At 42.1% G+C, this 25,000-nt stretch overlaps 1 protein-coding gene across 11 annotated transcripts in view; it reads left to right on the plus strand.

Moving 5' to 3' along the window:
• The window catches only part of LOC135108073 (excitatory amino acid transporter 3-like), a 73,952-nt gene that overhangs the window by 21,164 nt on the left and 27,788 nt on the right, over positions 1-25,000 (plus strand). Inside the window, exon 1 of one of the 11 annotated variants that reach the window (XM_064018691.1) lies at positions 536-561. The exons of 8 other annotated variants lie outside the window; for them this stretch is intronic. In XM_064018691.1, coding sequence (XP_063874761.1) covers positions 551-561 — 11 coding nt within the window. In that variant the 5' untranslated portion in view covers positions 536-550. Of the gene's footprint in view, positions 1-535; positions 562-6,433; positions 6,590-22,585; positions 22,668-25,000 lie in introns of those variants that run through there. 2 more of the 11 variants (XM_064018690.1, XM_064018694.1) reach the window with 2 other exon arrangements.

Here is a 25,000-nt window from a genome sequence, read left to right on the forward strand (position 1 = left end):
ACACACACACACACACACACACACACACACACACACACACACACACACACACACACACACACACACACACACACACACACACACACACACACACACACGTGGGGTGACACCATTGGCACCAGTCAACGCTTTTCTTTGGCACATAAGGGCAAGTAGAGCACACTTCCTCTACATCTCCTCTTCTCTCCGACCTCCATATATTTTTCCCTCTTCTTCCCTTCTACCTTCCACTTTTTCCCTCTCCCCCATCACTCTACTTTCCTCCTCCTTTCTCTTTGTCAGTTTAGCATGTTTGTTTTTTTCTTATCTTTCGCCTGTCTTTTCTTCTCCCCCGTCTCTTCTTCTCTTCCTCGCTTCCATTTGCAATGTCTCCTTTTTTATTTTATCTACTTTAAATATTGTATCATTATCATTACTGTGTGTGTGTGTGTGTGTGTGTGTGTGTGTGTGTGTGTGTGTTAATCCACTAATTAATTCATTTTTCTCTCCCACAGGTGAGTGCAGAGGTGACCACGAGGGAGGCGCCTCATGAGAGTGTGTGAAAGAGAGGATGGAAGACAGGTAGGAGGAGGAAGAGGAGGAGGAGGAAGAGGAAGAGGAAGAGGAGGAGGAGGAGGAGGAGGAGGAGGAGGAGGAGGAGGAGGAGGAGGAGGAGGAGGAGTTAGTGAATCACAGTTGGCTTAAAAAAAAAAAGCCACATTTGAAGTCTCACATTTGCTGTCTGTCTCTCAGTAAAAATATAGCCACTTTTTTTTTATCATGATCAGAGAGATTTGTCGAGATTTGAACCCTAATTATAGTGAATTTGTTTTAGTTATACATATTTAAGTAAAGATTACCATTTGTGACTCTCTCTCTCTCTCTCTCTCTCTCTCTCTCTCTCTCTCTCTCTCTCTCTCTCTCTCTCTCTCTCTCTCTCTCTCTCTCTCTCTCTCTCTCTCTGCCCACATTTTTGCATTTCCTTCCTCTCTTTCCTTCCCACATTTTTGCATTTCCTTCCTCTCTTTCCTTCCCACATCTTTGCTCTCCTAACCTCTCCCTGCCTTCTCCCCTCCCCATCCCCCTCTCCACTCTCCCTCCCGCACCTCCCCCGCATCTTTGTCCCCCCTTACTTCTCTCTACCTGCTCCCCTCTCCCTTCTCTCCCTCTCCTCTCTCACTCGACCCTCCCCGTCAACCGTGAATACTCTCAGCTATATAAAGATGTGTTCGCCGGTTCCACTCTTACCTCAAGGACTAATGTGGCGACCATTGCTTAGCGAGGCGCCCTACACACTTCTTCTTTGCTGAAGTGGTGGTGGTGGTAGTAGTAGTAGTAGTAGTAGTAGTAGTAGTAGTAGTAGTAGTAGTAATAGCAGTCCTCCTCCACCTCCTTCTCCTCCTCTGCTGTTCGTTCTTCCTTTGTTTTCATTTGTTCCTTTCCTTTATTCACTTTCACTTCGTTCATTTCCCTTCTTTCCTCATCACGCATCTTCCCTTCCCTTCTCTCTCCAACTTCTTCCTTCCTCTTTTCCCTCCATTACTTTCTTCCCTACCTCCATTTTTCTTCATTATTCCCTCCATCTCCCTCCCTTGCCCTCTCTTTTTCTTCACAATGACAGAGAGACAGAGACAGAGAGAAAAAATTGAATAAAAAATAAGATGATGGATGTCTTGAGGGAAAAAGGTCAAGGCTGAGGGACACATGGTATTTGTTTAAGGTTCTTTTATGTTGAAGATGTAAGTTTGACGTCAGCGTGTGTTTTGTCTACATGTGAATTTTTAAAGTAAGTGAATACATAAGCTCGTGAACTGTGATGCTTATTAATATGCCCCTGTTCTGATGAAATATGAAGGAGTTTTCTATATATATATATATATATATATATATATATATATATATATATATATATATATATATATATATATATATGATGTTCGTTGTTGTTTTTATCTTTTAAGTATTTTTCGAGAGAGAGAGAGAGAGAGAGAGAGAGAGAGAGAGAGAGAGAGAGAGAGAGAGAGAGAGAGAATGTGGGTGTGTCTGTGCACATCTTCCAATTGTTCTTCCTTTTTTTTTTTTCTTTGTGTGTATGTGTGTGTTTGTGTGTGTGTGCAGACAGGGCCTTCACCCAACTGTCCTCTCTCTCTCTCTCTCTCTCTCTCTCTCTCTCTCTCTCTCTCTCTCTCTCTCTCTCTCTCTCTCTCTCTCTCTCTACTGGATACGGAGGAAGTTTATTGGAGAACAGAAAAAGAAGATGACAAAGTAAATAAAAGAAGGAAGGAAGAGACAAGAGAAGAAAAGTTTTCTTCCACCATCTCTTTATTGTTCTTTCCCTCCCTTATTTCCTCTTCCTTTTCCCTCCCTCCTTTTTTCCTCTATGTTCTTGCTCTTTTTCCTTCCTCTCATTTCTTGCTAACTTTTAATCCTCACTCCTCATGCACATTTCTAGAGAGAGAGAGAGAGAGAGAGAGAGAGAGAGAGAGAGAGAGAGAGAGAGAGAGAGAGAGTCACTGACTTTCAAGGTCACTTGTTGTTATTGTGACCAATCGAGGACATGTTTGTCAGTTTAAACTTTCTTTTTCCTCCTCCTCTTCCTCCTCGATTTCCTTTCTGTCCCCCTCCTCCCTCTTCTTTTCGTCCTACTCTTTCTCCTCCTCCTCCTCCTCCTCCTCCTCCTCCTCCTCCTCCTCCTCCTCCTCCTCCTCCTCCCTCTTCTCTTCGTCCTACTCTTTCTCCTCCTCCTCCTCCTCCTCCTCCTCCTCCTCCTCCTCCTCCTCCTCCTCCTCTTCCTCCTCCTCTAAGGGTCAAACGGGCTCATTCAGATGTCTTTGCAGTTAATATATTTAGGAAAAAAGGAGAAATAATGTGTGTGTGTGTGTGTGTGTGTGTGTGCGTGCGTGTGTGTGTGTGTGTGTGTGTGCGTGTCAGAACAGATGTTAAAATGGAGAGAGAGAGAGACAGAGAGAGAGAGAGAGAGAGAGAGAGAGAGAGAGAGAGAGAGAGAGAGAGAGAGAGAGAGAGACTTAACAAAAAACGAAAAAAAGGAAAACACGAAGAAAAATCAGACCTTGGGACAAGAAAAAAAAAGTTCATAGAAAACGGAAACTGGTATACATATATTAATGGCAAACTATTGTATATATTTTCTTCGAGTACAAAAGGATAGCGACGCATTGCTCTATAGAAAACGAGGCGAAACAGTGTAGCGTGAATAAAATGGAGAGAGAGAGAGAGAGAGAGAGAGAGAGAGAGAGAGAGAGAGAGAGAGAGAGAGAGAGAGAGAGAGAGAGAGAGAATCAAAGGAAGAGGTAGTGGGGCGGGGGAGAGTAAAGTAGTGATAGTATTTTCAGCACAGTGAGAGGAGCAGGGAAAGTAAGGGAGAATAAGCGAGGGAGGAGAGGCGACAGAATGAGAAATAAAATACCTGGCAGTTGAGAGAGAGAGAGAGAGAGAGAGAGAGAGAGAGAGAGAGAGAGAGAGAGAGAGATACTATGTGAGTGAGATGTGGGAGATAGGAGGAGGAGGAGGAGATGCTGGCAAGAGGGACGGAGGAAAAGAGAAGTAATTTAGCAAAGATAAAGGAAGGGTAGTTAATAAGGGAGAGGAGATGGAGAGGGAGAGAGAGACTGGGAGGGGAACTAGGGAGAGGGAGACTGGGAGAGGAACATCAGCTGGGAGAGGCACCATGAGAGGGAGAGGGGCGTCAGCATGGAAGGGGAGAGGCTGGGAGAGGGGCGTCAGCATGGAAGGGGAGAGGCGTGGGAGGGAGAGGGGAGGGAGAGTAGGGTCAGTCTCACCTCAACAAGACACTTCCTCCTCGTGTCGAGACTAGAAGTAAGAGAGACATAACCCACACACACACACACACACACACACACACACACACACACACACACACACACACACACACACACACACACACACACACACACACACACACACACACACACACACACACACACACACACACACACACACACACACACACACACACACACTCTCTCTCTCTCTCTCTCTCTCTCTCTCTCTCTCTCTCTCTCTCTCTCTCTCTCTCTCTCTCTCTCTCTCTCTCTCTCTCTCTCTCTCTCTCTCTCTCTCTCTCTCTCTCTCTCTCTCTCTCTCTCTCTCTCTCTCTCTCTCTCTCTCTCTCTCTCTCTCTCTCCCAAAGGAATGTATATTTTTAGCCTCCTTTTATTAAATCTATTCACTCAGAGATAAACATCATAGTGCAGCCAATGCCTTTCAGATCCGATCGTTATATAAACAGGTACAGAAATCATTATATTCTTTACCTATACAGTTTCAGTCTGGTCAAGATTCCTCAGAGGAAATTGATTTTTGAATGGATTTTCAGATCTGAGCATGATATCAATAGATAAGAACATTAGAACGTAGGAAAATAAGGGAAGCTGGAAGCCATCAGGTCTACACGTGGCAGTCCCTTTATGAAACATAAATACCTATTTTCACCTATCATCCCCATCTATAAATTTGTGTAACCTCCTTTTAAAAGCTCCCTAATGACTCAGCACTAACAATGTGATTACTAAATCCGTTCCATTCATCTACCACTCATTTGAGAACAGTTTCTCCCTATCTCTTTCTTAAATCTAAATTTTTCAAGCTTTACCCATTATTTCTAGTTCTATTATGATTACTGATCCTGACAAGTTTCCTTGCGTCACCCTTGATGCAGAAATCATTATGTTATTTACCATTACACTAGTCAGGATTGATCTAGACTACACGAAAGAAATAGTTTTTTTATTCCTTCATAATTTTGAATATTGAAACTACTTACACGTGCGTCAATTATGGTGAAGATTGCACCGAGGAAATTCATTTATTATTATTATTATTTTTTTTATGATTTTGTGGGTTGTAACACTTCGAAGCCAAGGTTTTCAAAGTATACAAATATTTTAATTCTGTACTTGGTGAAAAGATAGCTTGTGTATAATGGTGAAAAATTAGCAATTTAAGAGTTTAACGTTAACTTTTTTTCACTTTCTTTTATATAATTACGGTAAACTAAATTTTTGTTAAAGAAAAAGTGCTTTTAGTTTTCGTCCTGTCTTCGTTCTCGTTTTCCTCCTCTTCCTCCTCCTCTTCTTTTCAATTATCATCATCATCATCATCATCATCACCAGTCTCTTCGTATGGTGAAAGGCAACTAATTCGAGCGAGAGAGAGAGAGAGAGAGAGAGAGAGAGAGAGAGAGAGAGAGAGAGAGAGAGAGAGAGAGAGAGAGAGAGAGAGAGAGAGAGAGCAGGGCTAATCATAAGCAATCTAGTTCTTACGTTACTTGATGCACCTCTTTGAATATTGTGCAAGTGTGAGAGGGAGAGGAGAGCAATTTGGTTTTTCAGATGTTGATTCATCGCCGGGAAAAGAAGAAAAATAAGAACAAAACTGAAAAAGAATGAGTTTAAGAAGTGCGAGAAAAGTTTTAGAGAATTATTCAAAACCTTCAGCGTGTGTGTATGTGAGAGAGAGAGAGAGAGAGAGAGAGAGAGAGAGAGAGATTCAGTCCTTTGTAGCCTTACTCACTCATTTGCTTCTATTCATCCGACATTATCTTTCTTACATTATCATTTTCACCACCACCACCACCACCACCACCACCACCACCACGATCACGTATAACCAAGGAAAAAAAAAACTAGGAAATAGAAGAAAGTAGACTCTAGGAATAAAAAGAAAAATAGGGCAAGTGAAAACAAAGCAAGGTAAATTGAGTACATTGGAGAGAGTTGTACCTCGAAATACCAATTTCGAAATTTCAATTCCCGCAGCATTTATTAATTCACTCACTTGGCTCACACCTTTCTGTCCAATGTCATGTTATTTTTCTCCAAGCTTTTAATTAGTCCCCTAACAGAAGCTTGCCCATAACACCTTTAGTATCACATAGCTGTTGGCTTTGTGTTTGAAATCCATACAAATCAATACAGTTTAATTGAAATACACCAGCGGTTTATCCTCCCTCGTGTATTTGTCAGTGGTTATGAGGACGCGACACTGTGGCGCCTTAGTCATAATTCAGTTTGGTGTACTTTTGAAAGCCATAGAAATCAATACAGTTTTATTCATTATATCTAGCGATTTATCATTCCTTGTGTATTAGTCACTTCGGTAACTCAGTGATACCTCAGTCTTTGCATACTTTGGAAAAGGAAGAATAGGCAGTTTTCTTTCTATTCATATATCTGTCTAGTATACTTGGGGAAGGGAAGGACGGACTGTTTTCCTTCCTGCTTTAAAATGTTTCCCCACATTACGACAATCTGACATTTCCTGTCAGCGTTACGTGACGAAACCTGGGCATTTTTTTTTCTGTGTTACATCAAGCGTTTGTTCCTTCCTGTAACCAGGAGTGTTGTATCACCTCCATTTAATTGTAAATAAGTGATGTTTTCTCTCACCGCCTGTCAGTACTCCCCCTAATTCCTTTACTGTGTGACGCTCCAGTGCCGCCCTCAGACTGTGTACTATTTGTTACATGCTCCGCTGCGTGTTTTCCGGAACTCCTGCCTCTGCACTTATCCTGGGCAGTGTAGCGGTGCTCGTGTGGCTTCCTTCAGATGGTGTGGCCAGGGTTTGAAAGGTAATGGTTACAAAGGGAGCAAGTGTTAGTGATTGAGAACGTTTGAAGAGCGACTGAGGAATGAGGGTTGAAATGGTTGGTGTTTTTTTTAAGGGTTAGGGATGAAATAGTTCTGTTTGATGTTATGGATGTGTTTCTTGTTCTAGTGTTTGTTTTCTCCTGGTTGAATGTTTTGCGTAGTGTTTCTTCGGAGTGTCAGTGTTTGGAGAGCTTTCTTATTTTTAGTTGACTACCCTGTGGAGTACTATCTTCATTTCTTCCTCATGTGCTTTACAAATATTAAGCCAACAGTTGGAAGTAATTTTAGTAGTATGTAAGATTGATTCAGGTTACCTTTTACTCACTTCACAATGGCCTCCCTTCTTTATATTTTTCACGAGTATATAAGAATAGTAACAGTAGTATTAGGCTACTTAATCGCGTAGTTTACAAATACTAATCCAACTGTTGGAAGTGTTTTAATAGTATGTACGATAATTTCAGTTGATCTTTACCCACTTCACTATGACCTCCTTTCTCTCATTCCTAGTTGTAGTATGATAGTAGTTGCAGCAGATTTCTTCCTCATGCAGTTCACAAAAATTACGCCATATATTTTACTAGAATGTACAATAATTTCAGGTTATCTTTTATTCACTTCGCTGTGGCCTCCTTTCTCCCATTTCTAGTGTGCTATAATAGCAGTTGTAGTTCAAGATTTGTCTGGAGACAACGCGGGACACAAACTTCTCTTCTAATACCTACTTTGTTACTAAAAAAGTGTGCTGAATATTGCTACTCGTAACCCACTTGAGCGTAAAAGTTGACAAATTTCTTGAGTATTTCCCAACGCTGCGGTTAAAAATAATTTACATGGGAGCAAATGGAGGTCAGGAGGTAACACTTGTACCTACGATGATAGTATTCTCAGGTGCATTATCGCCAAAATAGTTTATGGGATAGTAAACGACAAGATCACGAACAATGAATTAAGAGTGGCAGATTAAAGGCGGGATTGGAAGGAGGCTGTAGGGAGGCACTGAGTTGGCACTGCGAGGCTGTAGCGGAGGAGTGGTGCGTGTTGTTTGTTAGTGTTGTTTTGCGGTACGTAGTAGTGGTGGTAGTAGTAGTAGTAGTAGTAGTAGTAGTAGTAGTAGTAGTAGTAGTAAGAACTCCTGAAAAACCATAGCTGCTACTACTTCTACTACTATTACTATCCCCATCACTATCATCACCAATACTGCCACAGCAAAGGCCACACAATGTCGCCCTTCCCTTCCCTCCAATCCCCGCTCACTACCTCAACACTAATAGACAATTCTGCTCTATTTTTCCCGACTCACTGCGCTGCTAACTCGCTCTTCCTTCACGCCAGTCACAGTCAGCCAGCCAGGACATTTCCTCATCATCTTACGCATAAATCAACATATCTTCCAACATCTTTCGCTTTATGACACTCCTCCGCTCATAATATAAGTTATTTTCTCTGCGTGTTTACTCGTTTTAACTCCTCTTGCCGGGTTTTTCCGAGAAACGTTTTTCCCGACCGTTCAGGCTGCACAGGTAGCGGGATTCGATGCTAGTAACTTTAAGAACGTTCCCAAAGCAAGTTTTCAAGCCATAAAGCCATTTTTAAGCCCCCAGAAGGCAGTGTTACCCTCGTGAAGACAATTTTTCGTTCCCAGAAGGCTATTTTTTTTTCCTCTCACTCCGTCTCTTTCTCTCTGAGGCGATTCTTCTCTCCTTTCCTCTATTTCTTGTACCTTCTCAAAGCGATCGGTCTTGCTGCCGAGATCTCCATTGGAACCCGCGGGAGGGAGAGCCGAGGGAAACACAGGCGGTACAAACACTCCCCTGACGGTGCTCCTGCACGGCCTGCGTGAGGGGCATGATGGCGAGGAGACAATACGTTGGTGTGGGTGTGTGCACGGGTGGGTGGATGTGTGTGTGTGTGTGTGTGTGTGTGTGGGTGGGTGGGTGGCTGGGTGAGTGTCTGTCTGTCTTTAAGCATTTGTTGTTGCCATGAGTGAATGTACACACACACACACACACACACACACACACACACACACACACACACACACACACACACACACACACACACACACACACACACACACACAGACACGCATATACACACACAGACGCGCACACACACACACACACACACACATACACATAGACACACACACACACACACACACACACACACACACACACACACACACACACACACACACACACACACACACACACACACACACACACACTCTCTCTCTCTCTCTCTCTCTCTCTCTCTCTCTCTCTCTCTCTCTCTCTCTCTCTCTCTCATCCAAACAGCTCGTAATTTCACACAGCGCAGCCATTCTGCATTAAATCTCTCATTAGAAGCCCGAAAGCCGCCCCGCGTTCATCAGAATTGAATCCCAGCAAACATTCGCTGAGGGGAAGAAAAACACACGCTCTCCACACCCTCTTGTCCTGCGTAATTAAACCGCGTCGCTGAACCAGACCCCACACACACACACACACACACACACACACACACACACACACACACACACACACACACACACACACACACAGATTTAGATTTCATTGAGCACAAGAATACAAAGACTAGTAAGATTATAATGAGGAGAATTTGGGTTACGCTCCATATGCGGAACATAAAAAGAACATTTACTACTAATAAAGCACGGCTCATTAAAACAGGACGTAGGAAAGCACATTAGCACGATAATTAAGAACACATTCACACACAAACACATTAGCTCATACGCATTCATTGTACACATGCATACATATATAACGAAGCACACTGACAAAAACACACACACACACACACACACACACACACACACACACACACACACACACACACACACACACACACACACACACACACACACACACACACACACACATTCATATTCATATTCATATTTTTTATTGACCACAATTTTTTTTTTTTTTTGTACACAGCACAATATACATTAAAACATAAAATGGTCCACATAATATAGAAACTAACACACACACACACACACACACACACACACACACACACACACACACACACACACACACACACACACACACACACTGAGCTGTATTCAGAAACGCCCTGCTTTCTCACTACGACTGCATTGAAAGGTCAGAGAGATGATTAGCCAGGTTCTCAAGCACATTTCTCCCGTTAGTAATATAGGAATCTTTTTTACATATCACTAGAACTGTATAAACACCCTTAAAAGCCAGTGTGTAACTTCAACTATAGTGTTTTGAAAGTTATGGAGGTGCAGCGCAGAAGTGTTTCAGAATATGGTCCTAAAACTCATACGCATCCTCACCACACACACACACACACACACACACACACACACACACACACACACACACACACACACACACACACACACACACACACACACACACACACACACACACACACACACACACACACACACACACACACACTGCCTCTCCCACACACGCACTTCCGAGGCCGTCTCACTTGACCTATCTTATCGTGCTTGTGAAATGGATGAAGATGGTCCTTCCTCAGAGGCAAGGGGAAGGCAGGGCCGGAAGGTGGCCGTGGGTTACGCCTCTCTCTCTCCCTCCGTCCCTCCCGCTGCGCCGCTGAGTATCCATCACTGTAGTGGCGTATCCTACCTCCCCCAGTGAAGAGGACGAGACCATTGATGCAGGATGTAGGGGAGGCAGGGAAGGCTCGGCTGCTCCTCCTCCTCCTCCTCTTGTTCTTCTACTCTTACTCCTACTCCTGCTCTTGTTCTCCTCCTCGTCCCCGTCCTCCTCGTCGTGCTTCTCTATAGTGTTCCAGTTCGCGTTCTTATCTTATTTTCGTCTTTTTTTTCTTGTTGTTATTTACTCTTTTTCTGTCTGTCTGCTTGTTTCTCTCTCTCTTTCTTTCTCCGCCTCCTGCTCTTCCTCCTCTTCTCGTCCTCTTCTTCTATGTAGCATTCTAGTTCTGGTTTGCCTTACTTTTGTGTTTTTGTTATTGTTTGTAGGCCGCGGGTTACGCCTCTCTCTCTCTCTCTCTCTCTCTCTCTCTCTCTCTCTCTCTCTCTCTCTCTCTCTCTCTCTCTCTCTCTCTCTCTCTCTCTCTCTAAGCCAGAATGCCGCCGCCTCCTCAGGTTTAGTTCTAATAAGCTTAATGTATTAGGAGACATGTACCGACGTAACTTCCATTTTCCGTTTTAATATAGGTCACGCCTCGTCTGTGTGTGTGTGTGTGTGTGTGTGTGTGTGTGTGTGTGTGTTTGTGTTTGTAATGTGTGTTTGTTTGTATTTGTGTGTGTGTGTGTGTGTGTGTGTGTGTGTGTGTGTGTGTGTGTGTGTGTGTGTGTGTGTGTGTGTGTGTATGTGTGTTTATTTGGGGTCGTTGGTGCTTCCTGAAACTTAGTGGCTTATCTTCTCCGCTTGGTAATTGTTTTTCTTTTTTTTCTGCTGCTTGAGTGTTAACAATTACTGTACTACAAGGAGGAAGTCTCTCTCTCTCTCTCTCTCTCTCTCTCTCTCTCTCTCTCTCTCTCTCTCTCTCTCTCTCTCTCTCTCTCACTCTCTCTCTCCATTTTTCTCAATAGTTTTCCTTCTTTCCTTTCGTATTTCTTCCTGTTCCTCATTTTCTTACATCTTAATATTCTCTCTCTCTCTCTCTCTCTCTCTCTCTCTCTCTCTCTCTCTCTCTCTCTCTCTCTCTCTCTCTCTCTCTCTCTCTCTCTCTCTCCGGCAACACGGTCGTTCAAAAAACAATGGGGGACAAACAATGCACACCTGCTCCTTAACAATGCACCGGTCTTTTTTTGTGTGTGTGTGTGTGTGAGTGTGCGTGTTTTTGTTATTGTTTTGTTTTCCCTGCCCGCGGCGTAGCTGTGTTTCGATCATTACGTCCGCGCGCGTAAACAACAGCGCTCTATGTATTACGTAACACTATGGGTGAGAGAGAGAGAGAGAGAGAGAGAGAGAGAGAGAGAGAGAGAGAGAGAGAGAGAGAGAATGTTTGTTTACTAAAGATGCGTTCCTTCTCCTCCTCCTTTCCTTCCTTCCTTCCTTCCTCCTCCTCCTCCTCCTCCTCCTCCTCCTCCTCCTCCTCCTCCTCCTCCTCCTCCTCCTCCTCCTCCTCTTTTTCCATACCTCAGCCATATTAAACAGTTGGGTTTATTACAAGGCTCTTAAGTAGCAACACATTAACTGCTCTTTGTTCTTCCTTTGTGTTCCTTTACCCCCTTCCGACTCCTCCTTTTCCTCCTCCTGCTCCTCCTTTAATAATGTCTTCATGTGTAGCTCAAGCTCTCCTTACACAAGAAAGTTATTACTCTCCCGCCAACTCCCAGCGGCAGGAGTCCTCACACGGTGCGCCTTGTTACCAGTATTGGTGCGGCCTTTTGCCTCGGGTCAGGAGCTGCGATAAGGAACACTTTTGATTTAAGAACACACACACACACACACACACACACACACACACACACACACACACACACACACACACACACACACACAAGCGCGCGCGCGCGCGCGCGCGCAGTGAGATGAAAGATACAAGCACCAATATGTGATGTATGTGGTGATTTCTTGAAGAGAGACAGGATTGAAACACCTTCAAAATTACTTTATCTGTTTATGATAATTTTCCCTTTGGTGTGAAATGCCCGTTGAGGTGACGAATAATTAGTTGGAACTTGCTTGATTGCTTGTAAGTTAATAGTGTAAATACAATAACAAAACTTACGCATAATGCAGGAAACACTGTGGCCTTGCCGTAATGTAAAAATCTTGCCGTAATGTAAAAATGTTTGAGACACAAGTTTGATGTGGCTGTAGTGACTCCGAGAATGTGCTGCGTCTTGGATTTTTTTTATAAGTCCACCGAGCTCTGCACCACTCCATCAGCTGAGTCTAATCTGCTTTCGTTCGTGTGTTTGTTTACAGGCTGTAGTTGTAGTAGTGTTAGTAGAAGGAAGAGGAGGACGAGGAGATGCAACAAGTTATTTCTCGAACAACTGATGTTATTTTTGTCTCATCATCTGTAGGTCACTAAAGTCTATACTGATACTGTACCACCACCACCACCACCACCACCACCACCATCACCACCACGAGAGCCACTACACTACACAACACAAACAAAACAAGCAACAATAACAACACGGCACAACTCTCGCTGACAAATCCCAGACTCGCTCTATCTCCATCCAGTCCTGTCACACCACCACCACCACCACTACAACCACCATAACTTTTGCTCTGTTACCATTCCCTCCCTATGTCCCACTCTCCGTCCCTCCCTCTTTCTGTCTCCGTCAATTGATCAGTCACCTCTACAAAGGCCTAGTGGTGCGGCGAGTAGTTTATCCCGTTTGGCTTCATCACTGTTTGTAACTCCCTCGTTAGCTTGGACAATTAATGTGTTGGGTAACTTGAACGCCCTGCTAAGTGGGGTGAATGCAGCCAATTCAGTGGGTGATGAGGGACGGGGAGGACCCCGGGGGAGTTTGGAGGAGGGGGCTGGAGGGTAGAAGGGAGGTTATGGAGGGTAGGAGGCACTGAGGGAGGGTATGGAGGGACTTAAAGAGGGTGAAAGGGAGGGTTAGCGTACAAGAAGCTTACAATAGAAGGGTAGTTTAGGATAAGGGTGAAGGAATGAAGGATTCAGATCAGATAACGGGGAGACGAGAAGGGGAGTTGTTGGAGGAAGAGAATAGTATGTAGAGAGATTACTGCAGATAAATATTAGGAAAATATTTAAAATACCTAACGAAAAAAAAAAAAACAGCAGGAACATAAAAAATAAATTAATGTTGAAATAATAAATAAAAATAATAAATGTGTTGAAATTATATAAAATCAGCTGTGTAAAAGTAAGAATACTGTAAAAGTTATGATAAAATAGGCTAAAAAAGGAAAACAACAGTAAAGAAGGAAAAAAAGTACGCATGTTTGGAATGAGGAGAGAGAGAGAGAGAGAGAGAGAGAGAGAGAGAGAGAGAGAGAGAGAGAGAGAGAGAGAGAGAGAGAGAGAGAGAGAATGCCCGAAGGTGAAAGTAATGGTGAAGAGACGGCAGGTAAGAGGGGAATGATTGAAGGTAGGAGGAAGAAGAGAAAAGTTGCTATGATTAAATTTAGTGACAAGCAAAAGACTGACAGAGAGGGAACGGAAGAGGGAAGGAGGAAAGGGGAAAGAGAAGACAAATAAGACAAGCTCACTGAGGCGAGAAAGAGAGAGAGAGAGAGAGAGAGAGAGAGAGAGAGAGAGAGAGAGAGAGAGAGAGAGAGAGAGAGAGAGTATCCAGTCACTGCTCCTGTTCTTGGTTATCTCTCTCTCTCTCTCTCTCTCTCTCTCTCTCTCTCTCTCTCTCTCTCTCTCTCTCTCTCTCTCTCAAACAGTAATTAACCTGTTCTTTCCCTCCTGCGGCAAGTGAGTGTTTGCCGAGGCACTTCAGAGACCTGCGACTGTGACGAGAGAGAGAGAGAGAGAGAGAGAGAGAGAGAGAGAGAGAGAGAGAGAGAGAGAGGAGCAGACAGTTGTATGTAGAGATGAGTATTAAAAAATTCATTCAAGGGAGAGAGAAAAAGAGGGAGAGAGAGAGAGAGAGGCTACAGTTTCAACATAACAACAACTCTGCTAATGCAGCTATTCATATATTTACAATAGAATAAAGCCTTGTGGGCCTCCTCCTCCTCCTCCTCCTCCTCCTCCTCCTCCTCCTCCTCCTCCTCCTCCTCTTTCCCACTGTCACAAGTACAGCACCGCCACCCCTGGCTAGATGCGTCTCTCTCTCTCTCTCTCTCTCTCTCTCTCTCTCTCTCTCTCTCTCTCTCTCTCTCTCTCTCTCTCTCTCTCTCTCTCTCTCTCTCTCTCTAGGTGAGTGCTCGTGTCTCCTCCCAATATTAAAATTTTAATTCTCTCTCTCTCTCTCTCTCTCTCTCTCTCTCTCTCTCTCTCTCTCTCTCTCTCTCTCTCTCTCTCTCTCTCTCTCTCTCTCTCTCTCTCTCTCTCTCTGTTACTGTGATTGTATATAATCAAGGTATCATTGTCATTCTTATTGTTTCCTCCGCAGTGTGTCTTGAATGAAGGATAGGACTGATCCACACACACACACACACACACACACACACACACACACACACACACACACACACACACACACACACACACACACACACACACACACACACATCGAATTACAAAAATGGAATAATGTTTGCTTTGGGTGTAACATATTTTCATTAATTATCTTTTTTTTCTCTAAGCAAACTCCTCCTCCTCCTCCTCCTCCTCCTCCTCCTCCTCCTCCTCCTCCTCCTCCTCCTCCTCCTCCCTAAAAGCACACTCTCACATCGCGTAACCCAGTTCCTGTCTTTCCTCCATTCTTCCTCCCTTTTCCTCCACACTCACCTCTCCTTTATCTCCATTACTTCTTTTACCTCTGTCTTTCTTTCCATCTCCCACTCTCACTCCTCTTCACGTTCTCCTCCACTGTTATTCCTCCTCTCTCCTCTCTCTCTCCCCCACACCTCTCTCTCTTTCCTGTAGTTTTTTTTTTCCTCTTCTCTTAACTCTCTCTCCTTCTTCTCCTCCATTATTATTATTCTCCTTTCTTTTATAAATTTTCCTTATTTTTGTGTTTTCTCTCCTTCTATAAGTGTTTTAATTTTTTTCTTTCTTTTAACGCCTCCTCCTCCTTTCCTTCTTCCTTTCCTCCTTCCTCCTCTCCTCTCTGTAAACACAACCCTCCTCCTTATCTTCCTTCCGTCATCCTCTTTTTCTCTTCCTACTTCCACCTTCCCTTCTTCCTTCATCCTCCTCCTTCCCTACCGTCTCCAAACACTCCTTCCTCCTTCCCTTACTTCCTTCCCTCATCCTCTATTTTCTCTTCTCTCTTCAAACCTCCTTCCTTCCCTCTTTCTCCCATCTCTTTTTTCACCTCTCTTTTTTTTCACCTGTCCCTCCTCCTCCTTCCCTCTCTCCTACCAAACAGCCTTGCAAGGACCAAAAGGTCTGTTGCTGTTTGGCTTTCCTTTGTATTCCTTTGTATTCCTTCCTCTTGATTTTCCTCTCCCTCCTCCTCTACTCTCTCCAAACACAATCCTTCTATTTTCCCTTCTCCTCCACCCTCCCTCCTTCTCTCCCGGGGCTGGAGAAGGAGGAGGAGGAGAGGAAGAGGAAAGAAAGATGAAGGTCACCAAATGAATCAGATCTTGAGTCCCTTCTACTCTTCCGTAGCTTTTGTTTGGTGCAAGGAAAGGTGGTGCGTAATGGAGTACTTTGACGCTTTGTTGTTCCCTGGGAGTCCTCGGAGCCCCCGCGGCCTGAGACTCTTTTGGGTTTGACTCTAGATATATATATGTGCGCTCTCTCTTCGCTTTGTTTTCCTAGAGGCGTTGTCTTCTTGGTAGTCCTCGGCTTGGGCGGGGTTGTGTATTTACTTTGGGTTGGTTTCTGTTTTTGTTGTGTTTTCTTCGTTGCTTTCGTTCTTGTTTTCCGTTTGTTAGGGATTTTAGTGTGTGTGTGTGTGTGTGTGTGTGTGTGTGTGTGTGTGTGTGTTGAGGTATTTATTGCTTCTATTCTTTTTTTTTTCTTCGTTAACTATTATTGTCTTGTTTTCTCTTTGTTAGGGAATCTAGTGTGTGTTTGAGAGAGACAGTGTATGTCTGTGTTGGCCTCTCTCTCTCTCTCTCTCTCTCTCTCTCTCTCTCTCTCTCTCTCTCTCTCTCTCTCTCTCTCTCTCTCTCTCTCTTTTATTCATGAAGGAATGTAAGATATGCGTCTGAGAGCTATTATTTCTTGTATTTTTCTTCTTCGCCGTTTTATTTATTTTATATCGTAATGTACAGCATGCATCTTGTACGGACATACACATTTTCTTAATTATCTGCTTGTTTACATAGTGTAAAATTATATAATTATGTTTAAATTAGTTTTACTTTCTTTTCCTTCTTCTTGTCGTGTGAAATGTAATACGTGCGAGAGAAAGTAAACATTTTTTTTTTATCTTGCTCTCCTATTCAGATTGTTTGCGATAAGGAGAATGCATGTTTGTCCAAATATTTGTTTCCAGGGTATCATGTCTAATTGCATCTCTAGCTTAAGGGAATTTCTTTTTGCTTTCTATCACTTTTAGTTATATATTTTTATTTACTTAACATGAGTGAGACTTGAAAAAAAATTACCTGTGTTTTGATGTAAGTATTGTTTGATATGAAAACGAAACACGAGAGCCTTGGTAAATGTATCGCATCTTAATTAATTTCTCACGTAGATAAATGGATAAATAATTTTTTGGTGAAAAGTAACACGAGTTTCAATAAAACTTGGCACTTTTGTCCTTTTATTTATATATCTAATTTATGTATTTTTCACTTATTTATTTATTTTTCTTTTATTTATTTATTTTTTTTTTTTACGAGAGGAAGATGAATACGAGCGGCAACGGAAACTCCTTTACAACGTATTTATTTTTTGTCGTTTCGTGATATTCTCTTTTTACGAAGGATTTTTCTGTTGTTCTGTGGCTGTCCTTTTTTTTCTATGGCATTGTACGTTCATTGTTTTTTTTTGTTTTTTTTTTTGTTCTTCTCTAGGTCTTCCTCTTTTCCCTTGTTCTTTCATCCTTCCCTTCTCCTTCCATATATCTTTTATTTACTCATTATCCTGTGGTTCTTCATTTTTCTATCTGTATGTTCATTATCTATTTACTTCCTTTCCTTTCTCTCCTCAACGTCTTTTCCGTTTTCCTTCCTTTCTTGCCCCTCCCTTCTCCTAATTCTCTGTATTTCGTAATTTTTCCTTCCTCCTTGACTCCATCCTTGTTAATCCTTCATTATTTAGTTTCCTTCCTTTCCTTCCTACTTCATCCCTCCCTTCCTCTCACTTTCTTTCTTTCATAGTTAAATTAATTATTTCTTTCTTTCTTCAACTTTCTATCCATTTTTTTCTTTTTTTTTATTCCATTGTACATCCTTTCCTTTTCCCTTGTTTTGTTTTCTTTCCTAGTTTCATTCCATATCTTCATTCCTTCTTCTTTCATCTCCTCTCTCCCTTGTCTCCTTTCCTTACACCTCATTTCTTCTTTCATCACCCTCTTCTTCTACGCCTTCAACATTCCAGCTTTTGTATTCCATCCATTTCCTACCTCATCCTTTCCATTCCATCATTTTTCTTTCCTTCTTTCATCCTATATATTCATTATTCCTTCCTCCATCATTCTCCTGTCATATTTTCAACTTTTCATTCATCCTATATCCCTTGTTTCTATCCTTCGTCTCTCCCTATCTCTCTTCCTCCTTGTTTTTTTGTCTCCTTTCCTTCGTTTCATTTCCTAGTTGGTTTCTTCATCACTTCCCTTCCTTATCTTCAACTCTCCATCCGCTCTTCATTACGTGTCTCCATCTCTCCCTATCTCCATTCTTCCTTTTTTTTTTGTCTTGTATCTTTCCTTCTTTTCATCTTCTCATTGGTTCCTCCATCTCTTTTCTTTCTTATCTTCAACTGTCCAATCATTCTCCATGACTTGTTTCCATCCTTCGTCTCTCTCAATCTCCTTTCCTCCCTTTTTTTTGTTTGTCTTCTTGTCTCCTTTTCTTCTTTTCATCTAGTTGGTTCCTTCGTCTCTTTTCTTCCTTATCTTCTACTCTCCATCCACTGTCCATCCCTTGTTTCCATCCTTCCTCTCTCCCTCTCTCTCTCCCTCTCTCCTTTCTTTACGCCCTGTCCTTCCCCCCCTAAGATAATGGACCGTCCCAAGATGGAGTTCCCGTTGGCGAAGAGGCCAACTTCCGCCCTCGCCGCTGCTCTCTTGGCCTCTTTTTATGTGTTATTTTGGGTCAAAGGAGCGTTGATGTTGATGGCGCTGGTGGTGGTGGTGGTGGTTGATTATGGGTGTAGTAGTGGAGTGGAAGGATTGCGAGTTGTTGTAGTAATGGTTGTAGTAGTAGTAGTAGTTGTAGTAATAGTAGTAGTAGTTGTTGTTGTTGTTGTTGTTGTCGTTGTTATTGTTGTACTAGTAGTAGTAGTAGTTGTTGTTGTTGTAATAGTAGTAGTAGTAGTTGTTGTTGTTGTTGTTGTACTAGTAGTAGTAGTTGTTGTTGTTGCTGTTGTTGTACTAGTAGTAGTAGTTGTTGTTGTTGTTGCTGTTGTTGTACTAGTAGTAGTTGTTGTTGTTGTTGCTGTTATTGTACTAGTAGTAGTAGTTGCTGTTGTTGCTGTTGTTGTACTAGTAGTAGTAGTTGTTGTTGTTGCTGTTGTTGTACTAGTAGTAGTAGTAGTAGTTGTTGTTGTTGCTGTTGTTGTACTAGTAGTACTAGTTGATGTTGTTGCTGTTGTTGTACTAGTAGTAGTAGTTGTTGTAGTAGTTGTTGTAATTATAGTAGTAGTTGATGTAGTAGTAGTAGTAGTAGTAGTAGTAGTAGTAGTAGTAGCAGTAGTAGTAGTAGTAGTAGTAGTAGTAGTAGTAGTAATTGTTGTTGTTGCTGTTGTTGTACTAGTAGTAGTAGTTGTTGTTGTTGCTGTTGTTGTACTAGTAGTAGTAGTAGTTGTTGTTGTTGCTGTTGTTGTACTAGTAGTAGTAGTTGTTGTTGTTGCTGTTGTAGTACTAGTAGTAGTAGTTGTTGTTGTTGCTGTTGTTGTACTAGTAGTAGTAGTTGTTGTTGTTGCTGTTGTTGTACTAGTAGTAGTAGTTGATGTTGTTGCTGTTGTTGTACTAGTAGTAGTAGTTGTTGTAGTAGTTGTTATAATTATAGTAGTAGTTGTTGTTGTAGTAGTAGTAGTAGTAGTAGTAGTAGTAGTAGTAGTAGTAGTAGTAGTTGTTGTTGTTGTTGCAGCATCACCACCATCACTATTTTGCAGCCATTTCTGTTCCACACACACTGTTACATTCAGGAAAAAAATGTTTGTTATTCTAGTAGGAGGAGGAGGAGGAGGAGGAGGAGGAGGAGGAGGAGGAGGAGGAATAGTTTCATGACCACCACCACAACCTAACCCTCATGTCTTTCCTTCACTGGCTGTCATATTGGAAGACAATACTAAAATTGCTTCCCACACGCAGGACGCTTTAATAAGAAATCACTTAAGGAATGTGGCAATCCTGGGAAGAAATGTTTACGTGTTAAGTACATTCAAGGAAAAAGTGACCTCTGACCTTAAAAAAAATGCCCAGTGACATTTTCTTTAAGGTTATGGCGTAGGAAGAGAGAGAGAGAGAGAGAGAGAGAGAGAGAGAGAGAGAGAGAGAGAGAGAGAGAGAGAGAGAGAGAGAAAACACACATTTTAGTTACTCTTTCTAAAGTTTGCGCGCAAGAAGTAACAAACTTTTAAGGAAAATTTTTAAAAATGTCCCGCGGCAGCCTCGTGTCTTTTTTTTCACGTCTTAATTTATCATATTTTTCCCCAAGTTTGGCATATTTTTACTCCTCTCGCCTCCATGATTTATTGATATACTTCTTTCTTCGCTATGTGAACACTCATCACATATATAAATTTTCTACATTCCACTTCTAGATTTCTTTATTTACATATCCCTTTGCAATATTCTAGTCACATATTTCCTTCCCCATAAACTTTCTCTCCTTCACTGACTGCATACCAGGATGTAGGGAAGTTTTAGCCTTGAACTGAGTGGGGAAAAACGACAAAAGAAACCTACATTCACTTTTAGATTAAAGATTCTTTAATTTTCAATATTTTTCGTCACATGTTCCCTTCCCATAAACTTTCCCCTTGTTCAGTGATTCCATATCAGGATGTAGCGAAGTTTTATTTTACTCTTGAAATGGGTGAAGAAAACATTAAGAAACTTGACATACGCGTGACTCACCAACTGCATGGTTACAAACTCAGTTCACGCTCTTGTTACGCTTCAACAAATAAAAAAGGCACAGGAATTTAGCCTTTGGGAACACCACTTTAGCTACATTATCTGCTGTCTTGTATATCTTTTAAATCTGAGTGTAAAGAATAAGTTGTGTGTGGTTGGGATTTGGTGTGTGTGTGTGTGTGTGTGTGTGTGTGTCGTGACAATTTGACGATGATAGATATACACCCAGCGTCACATTCAGTGTTTTATCTGAGCCGTAACATAACTTATTTCTCTCTCTCTCTCTCTCTCTCTCTCTCTCTCTCTCTCTCTCTCTCTCTCTCTCTCTCTCTCTCTCTCTCTCTCTCTCTCTCTCTCTAGGCACCATTACTTGTTACGCACGTTTATTTCTCCTCAAGTGTTACGTCACGGTTACGTTTCCTGTGGTCGTGGTTTGTGATGCGTTAATGTGGTCGTACCTCGCGTATGTGTTACATTTTCCTTACCATGTATTTCCATTTTTCTCTTTTTCCTTCCCTTTACTGTTTCCTTTTCTTCTTCATCCTGATATTTATTGGTACTTTATCTTCCGTTTGTTCTATTGTTCTCTATTGACCTTTAGCGTCTGTGTACTCCGTTTTTTCTTTACTTTTTTTTGTGGTGTATATAGTTTTAATAGTCGATGGTTACTATATATTTCTTTCTCTTCCTCCTTTTCCTCGTCCTCCTCATCTTTTACATATTTGCTTGTAACGCTTCGAACCTAATTTTCCATTCATTCCTATTCCGTTTTATTACCCTTACGGTCTTCCACGTCACCATTATAAGCACATCATCTGTATTCATCCCTTCCTCTCCTCTTACTCCTCCTGCTCCTCCTCTTCCTGACCTCTTTGAAGGCCTTCCTCTAGTACATATCCCTTCCCCATATCCTTCCCTCCCTCAATGGTAAGGGCGATAGATCACTGTATTCACCGTGGTAAGGCCGAGTGGAGGGCAAGAGAGGGCCACACACGGCAGGCCATAGAGGTTATCAGTCCAGTGGTTACGGAGGTACATTTCGCCTTTGCGTTTCTGAACCGGATGCCAACATTTGGTCCACTAATTGCCAGTGTCCGGCTACAAGGAACCGTAGGGAACCTGTCGCCTTACTGAAGGAGGGAGGAAGGGCGTCGTCAGGCAGGCAGTAATGGAGACAGACTCTTGAAGGTGCAGGAGAAAGTGTGGTGGTGGTGGTGGTGGTGGTGGTGGTGGTGTGCTTGCTTGGGTTTGGGAGGTCAGGAGAATTTTTGCGTTGCTGTGGTGGTGGTGATGGTGGTGGTGGTAGTAGTGGTAGTAGTAGTAGTAGTAGTGGTAGTAGTAGTAGAAGTATTAGTGGGGGTGATAGTAGTGGTGGTAATATCGGGTATTAATATTAGAATACATTCTCTCTCTCTCTCTCTCTCTCTCTCTCTCTCTCTCTCTCTCTCTCTCTCTCTCTCTCTCTCTCTCTCTCTCTCTCTCTCTCTCTCTCTCTCTCTCTGTTTGATCACATTCCCCTGACACCTTACCCAGCATGCATAATAAAGATACTCGATAATAGTCTCTCTCTCTCTCTCTCTCTCTCTCTCTCTCTCTCTCTCTCTCTCTCTCTCTCTCTCTCTCTCTCTCTCTCTCTCTCTCTCTCTCTCTCTCTCTCTCTCTCACCAGCTGTGCTTTTATTGTCACGATTTTTTTACCTTCTACTGTTATCCTGCGCTTCCTTTCCGGTCTCTCTCTCTCTCTCTCTCTCTCTCTCTCTCTCTCTCTCTCTCTCTCTCTCTCTCTCTCTCTCTCTCTCTCTCTCTCTCTCTCTCTCTCTCTCTCTCTCTCTCTCTCTCTCTCTCTCTCTCTCTCATTAATCACTCCCTTTTCTCATCCATTTCTCCTTATCGGCCTCTCATATCGCTTCCATTCCATTCCATTTACTTTCCCTATCATCCCTTTTTCAACCGTTCATCCTTTCCTTTTTTTTTTTCTCTCCCTTCTCTTCCTCATTCTTTTCTCTTCCCTCTCCTTCTTTCCTACCTCTTCTTTTTTCCCCAAGAGGCACACTTCATAGAAACGTGAACGTACAGTCGTTAAACAGGAAAGACGTAGTGAAGAACAACTGTAATCAAGCAAAGAGAAACAGCTGAAGCAGGAGAGTTTTGTGATGAGTGGTGGTGATGGTGGTGGTGGAAAACTTTCAGTTGCGAAGGGGACGGTGTGGCGAGACGAGGGTTGGGTCAGTCTGATGTGGAAGACGTTGTGAGGTTTCTAAGGTGCTTTGCGTTGAAATACGAGACAGTGCGTGAGTGAGTGTGAGAGAGAGGAGAGTGGAACTTTTCGTGCCTACTTTAGCAAGGTGGAGACAAGTTTGTGTTGGGTCGTTTACTTGTATGGAGTGCTTAGATCATTTGAGTTGTGAAGTTATTTAGTATTTGGATGCTGTTTTGTCTTGTATTTGATGTTGTTTGTGATTTTGTTCAAGCGTGTGTGAGAAGAACTGTAAATACTAAATATGTAACAAGATTATTTAATTCCTAAGTGTCATGTGTGTGCGTGTGTGTGTGTGTGTGTGTTGTGTAATGTTGCCTGTGGTATGAATCCGGGAAGAAATCAGAGAGGCATTGGTTCAAAACGCTGCCATTCTCGTGTTTAAATGTTTCGTCTTTGAATGAGTTACATCTTCGTCACTCTTCCTTCTCATCTAAGACTATATTCGTTACGTGGGTGTCTTTGTTGTGGTGATGATAAAAGCTGTACCAGAATGAGCAGCCCTGTGTGGGAGTGCATGGGAATGTGAGTGATGTTGCTTCACGGTGGTTGCGTGAAACTGAGGCCTCGAGCTGTTAGTAGTTATTCCACAGCTGTTCATCCTTATCAGTGAGTGGTCGATCATCCGGGTTCGTATATACACACACACACACACACACACACTAATCACTCGTCACACCCACTCACCATAACTCGTCCTTTCATACAAGTCGTAATAATCTTACATTCAAGTTCATTATGGCAAATTTTACTGAACACGCATACATGAAGTTGAAACCAGCAAGAGTCTGCAACGACACTAGTAATTATTCCTTTCTGTAATGAGTCAAAGTCAACTTCAGTATAACAAACAAGTCATCTGGAAACGTACATGCACTAAAACCATACCTTACTTAAAAAAAACACCAAGATTCTAACGATACTATTCAATCCTAATATAAGCTAAACTTAGTGCCCATCCACTCATAACTTGTAAAGAAGAATAATCTACGTAGTAAAAGAAGGTATTCAGCGCTGTCGAGGAGGTTGTTTGAATTTTACTCGATAATACAGAATGGACGAAACCACCTCAGTTTTTAACTTATTGTTAATAAAAAGGGTGTTTGGTATTTGATTGACTCGATCAATTTAAGAAATCTGAGTCAAACATTAACATTTCCTTGATTCTAATTATAAATGTCAAGTTATGAAGTATTTATTAGACATGCGTAGTAGCAGAGTATTGATTGTACAGTGTTCATCGAACACTGGGAGTGGGAGGATGCTGGTAGTTGTAACAGTAGTTGTAGTTTTGCTATGTGTTTATATCAGTAATATATTAACCAATAAAACACCTGGTAGGCGACTGACGAGCGAAGCTGTCAGTAATGCAACAGTGGAAGCACCCCGCACATCACGCACTTGCCTAATATTCAAATCACTCTAAATCAAAACTTTGCGAGATCCCAATGGCCGTGCTGCATACCGTTGGATAGGAAATTTCATTCTGTATTCAGTAGTATCCATCCGCTCTCGCTGACACAAAAGATTGTTGGTGAAAACTGCAGAAAATTGAGTCACTTTATAAGAATTTTATACTGTATTTTGCGCATGCGCATTAGTGTTGCAAACTTGACAAACTTTTTTCGTTATAACTTGTATTACTCTTATCAACAAAATTTGAGCTTGATCAGTTCATTAGTTAAAAAAATTTGAAATGTTGACTTTGCGCATTCGCCACGCTACTTAAGAGTCGACAAAGAATTTTATTAAAATTATAGCATGACACCTCTTAAGATTCATTAACATTGATTGAGTAGTTTTTGAGAAATTCCATTTTCGACTCTTCTACTTTTTTGCAAGTTACCCATTGACTTCATGCAATAGTAGAGATGAAAGCTGTCACATGAAACTGGTAGAGTTGTGCTATCATATGGTGCTGATTTCGTTACGACCGGCAGCGTAGTTCAGGAGATATTAGCGTTTGAATAGCGTTACGGTCGAGCCAGCCCGTTCAAGGTCGCTCAAAATGAAGCAAGCTCTATAGTAAACTTCCCTTCATCCATAATAAAAATTCGTAAGTGATGGTAGTACTAGTGGTGTAGTAGTAGTAGTAGTAGTAGTAGTAGTAGTAGTAGTAATAGTAGTAGTAGAAATAGTATTCGTTTATTTCAGTAATGCATTGATAAAAATTCGTAAAGGCGAAATACATTATAGACGTGTGTGTGTGTGTGTGTGTGTGTGTGTGTTCTATTATGGCGCTGAGAGTTAGCATATTTATATTTGATCTTCTTACTTGTTTGTTTATGATACATGATGTGCGGCCTTGACTGTGTGTGTGTGTGTGTGTGTTTGTGTG

This window comes from Scylla paramamosain, chromosome 16 (assembly GCF_035594125.1).
Source record: "Scylla paramamosain isolate STU-SP2022 chromosome 16, ASM3559412v1, whole genome shotgun sequence".
Classification (NCBI taxonomy): domain Eukaryota; kingdom Metazoa; phylum Arthropoda; class Malacostraca; order Decapoda; family Portunidae; genus Scylla; species Scylla paramamosain.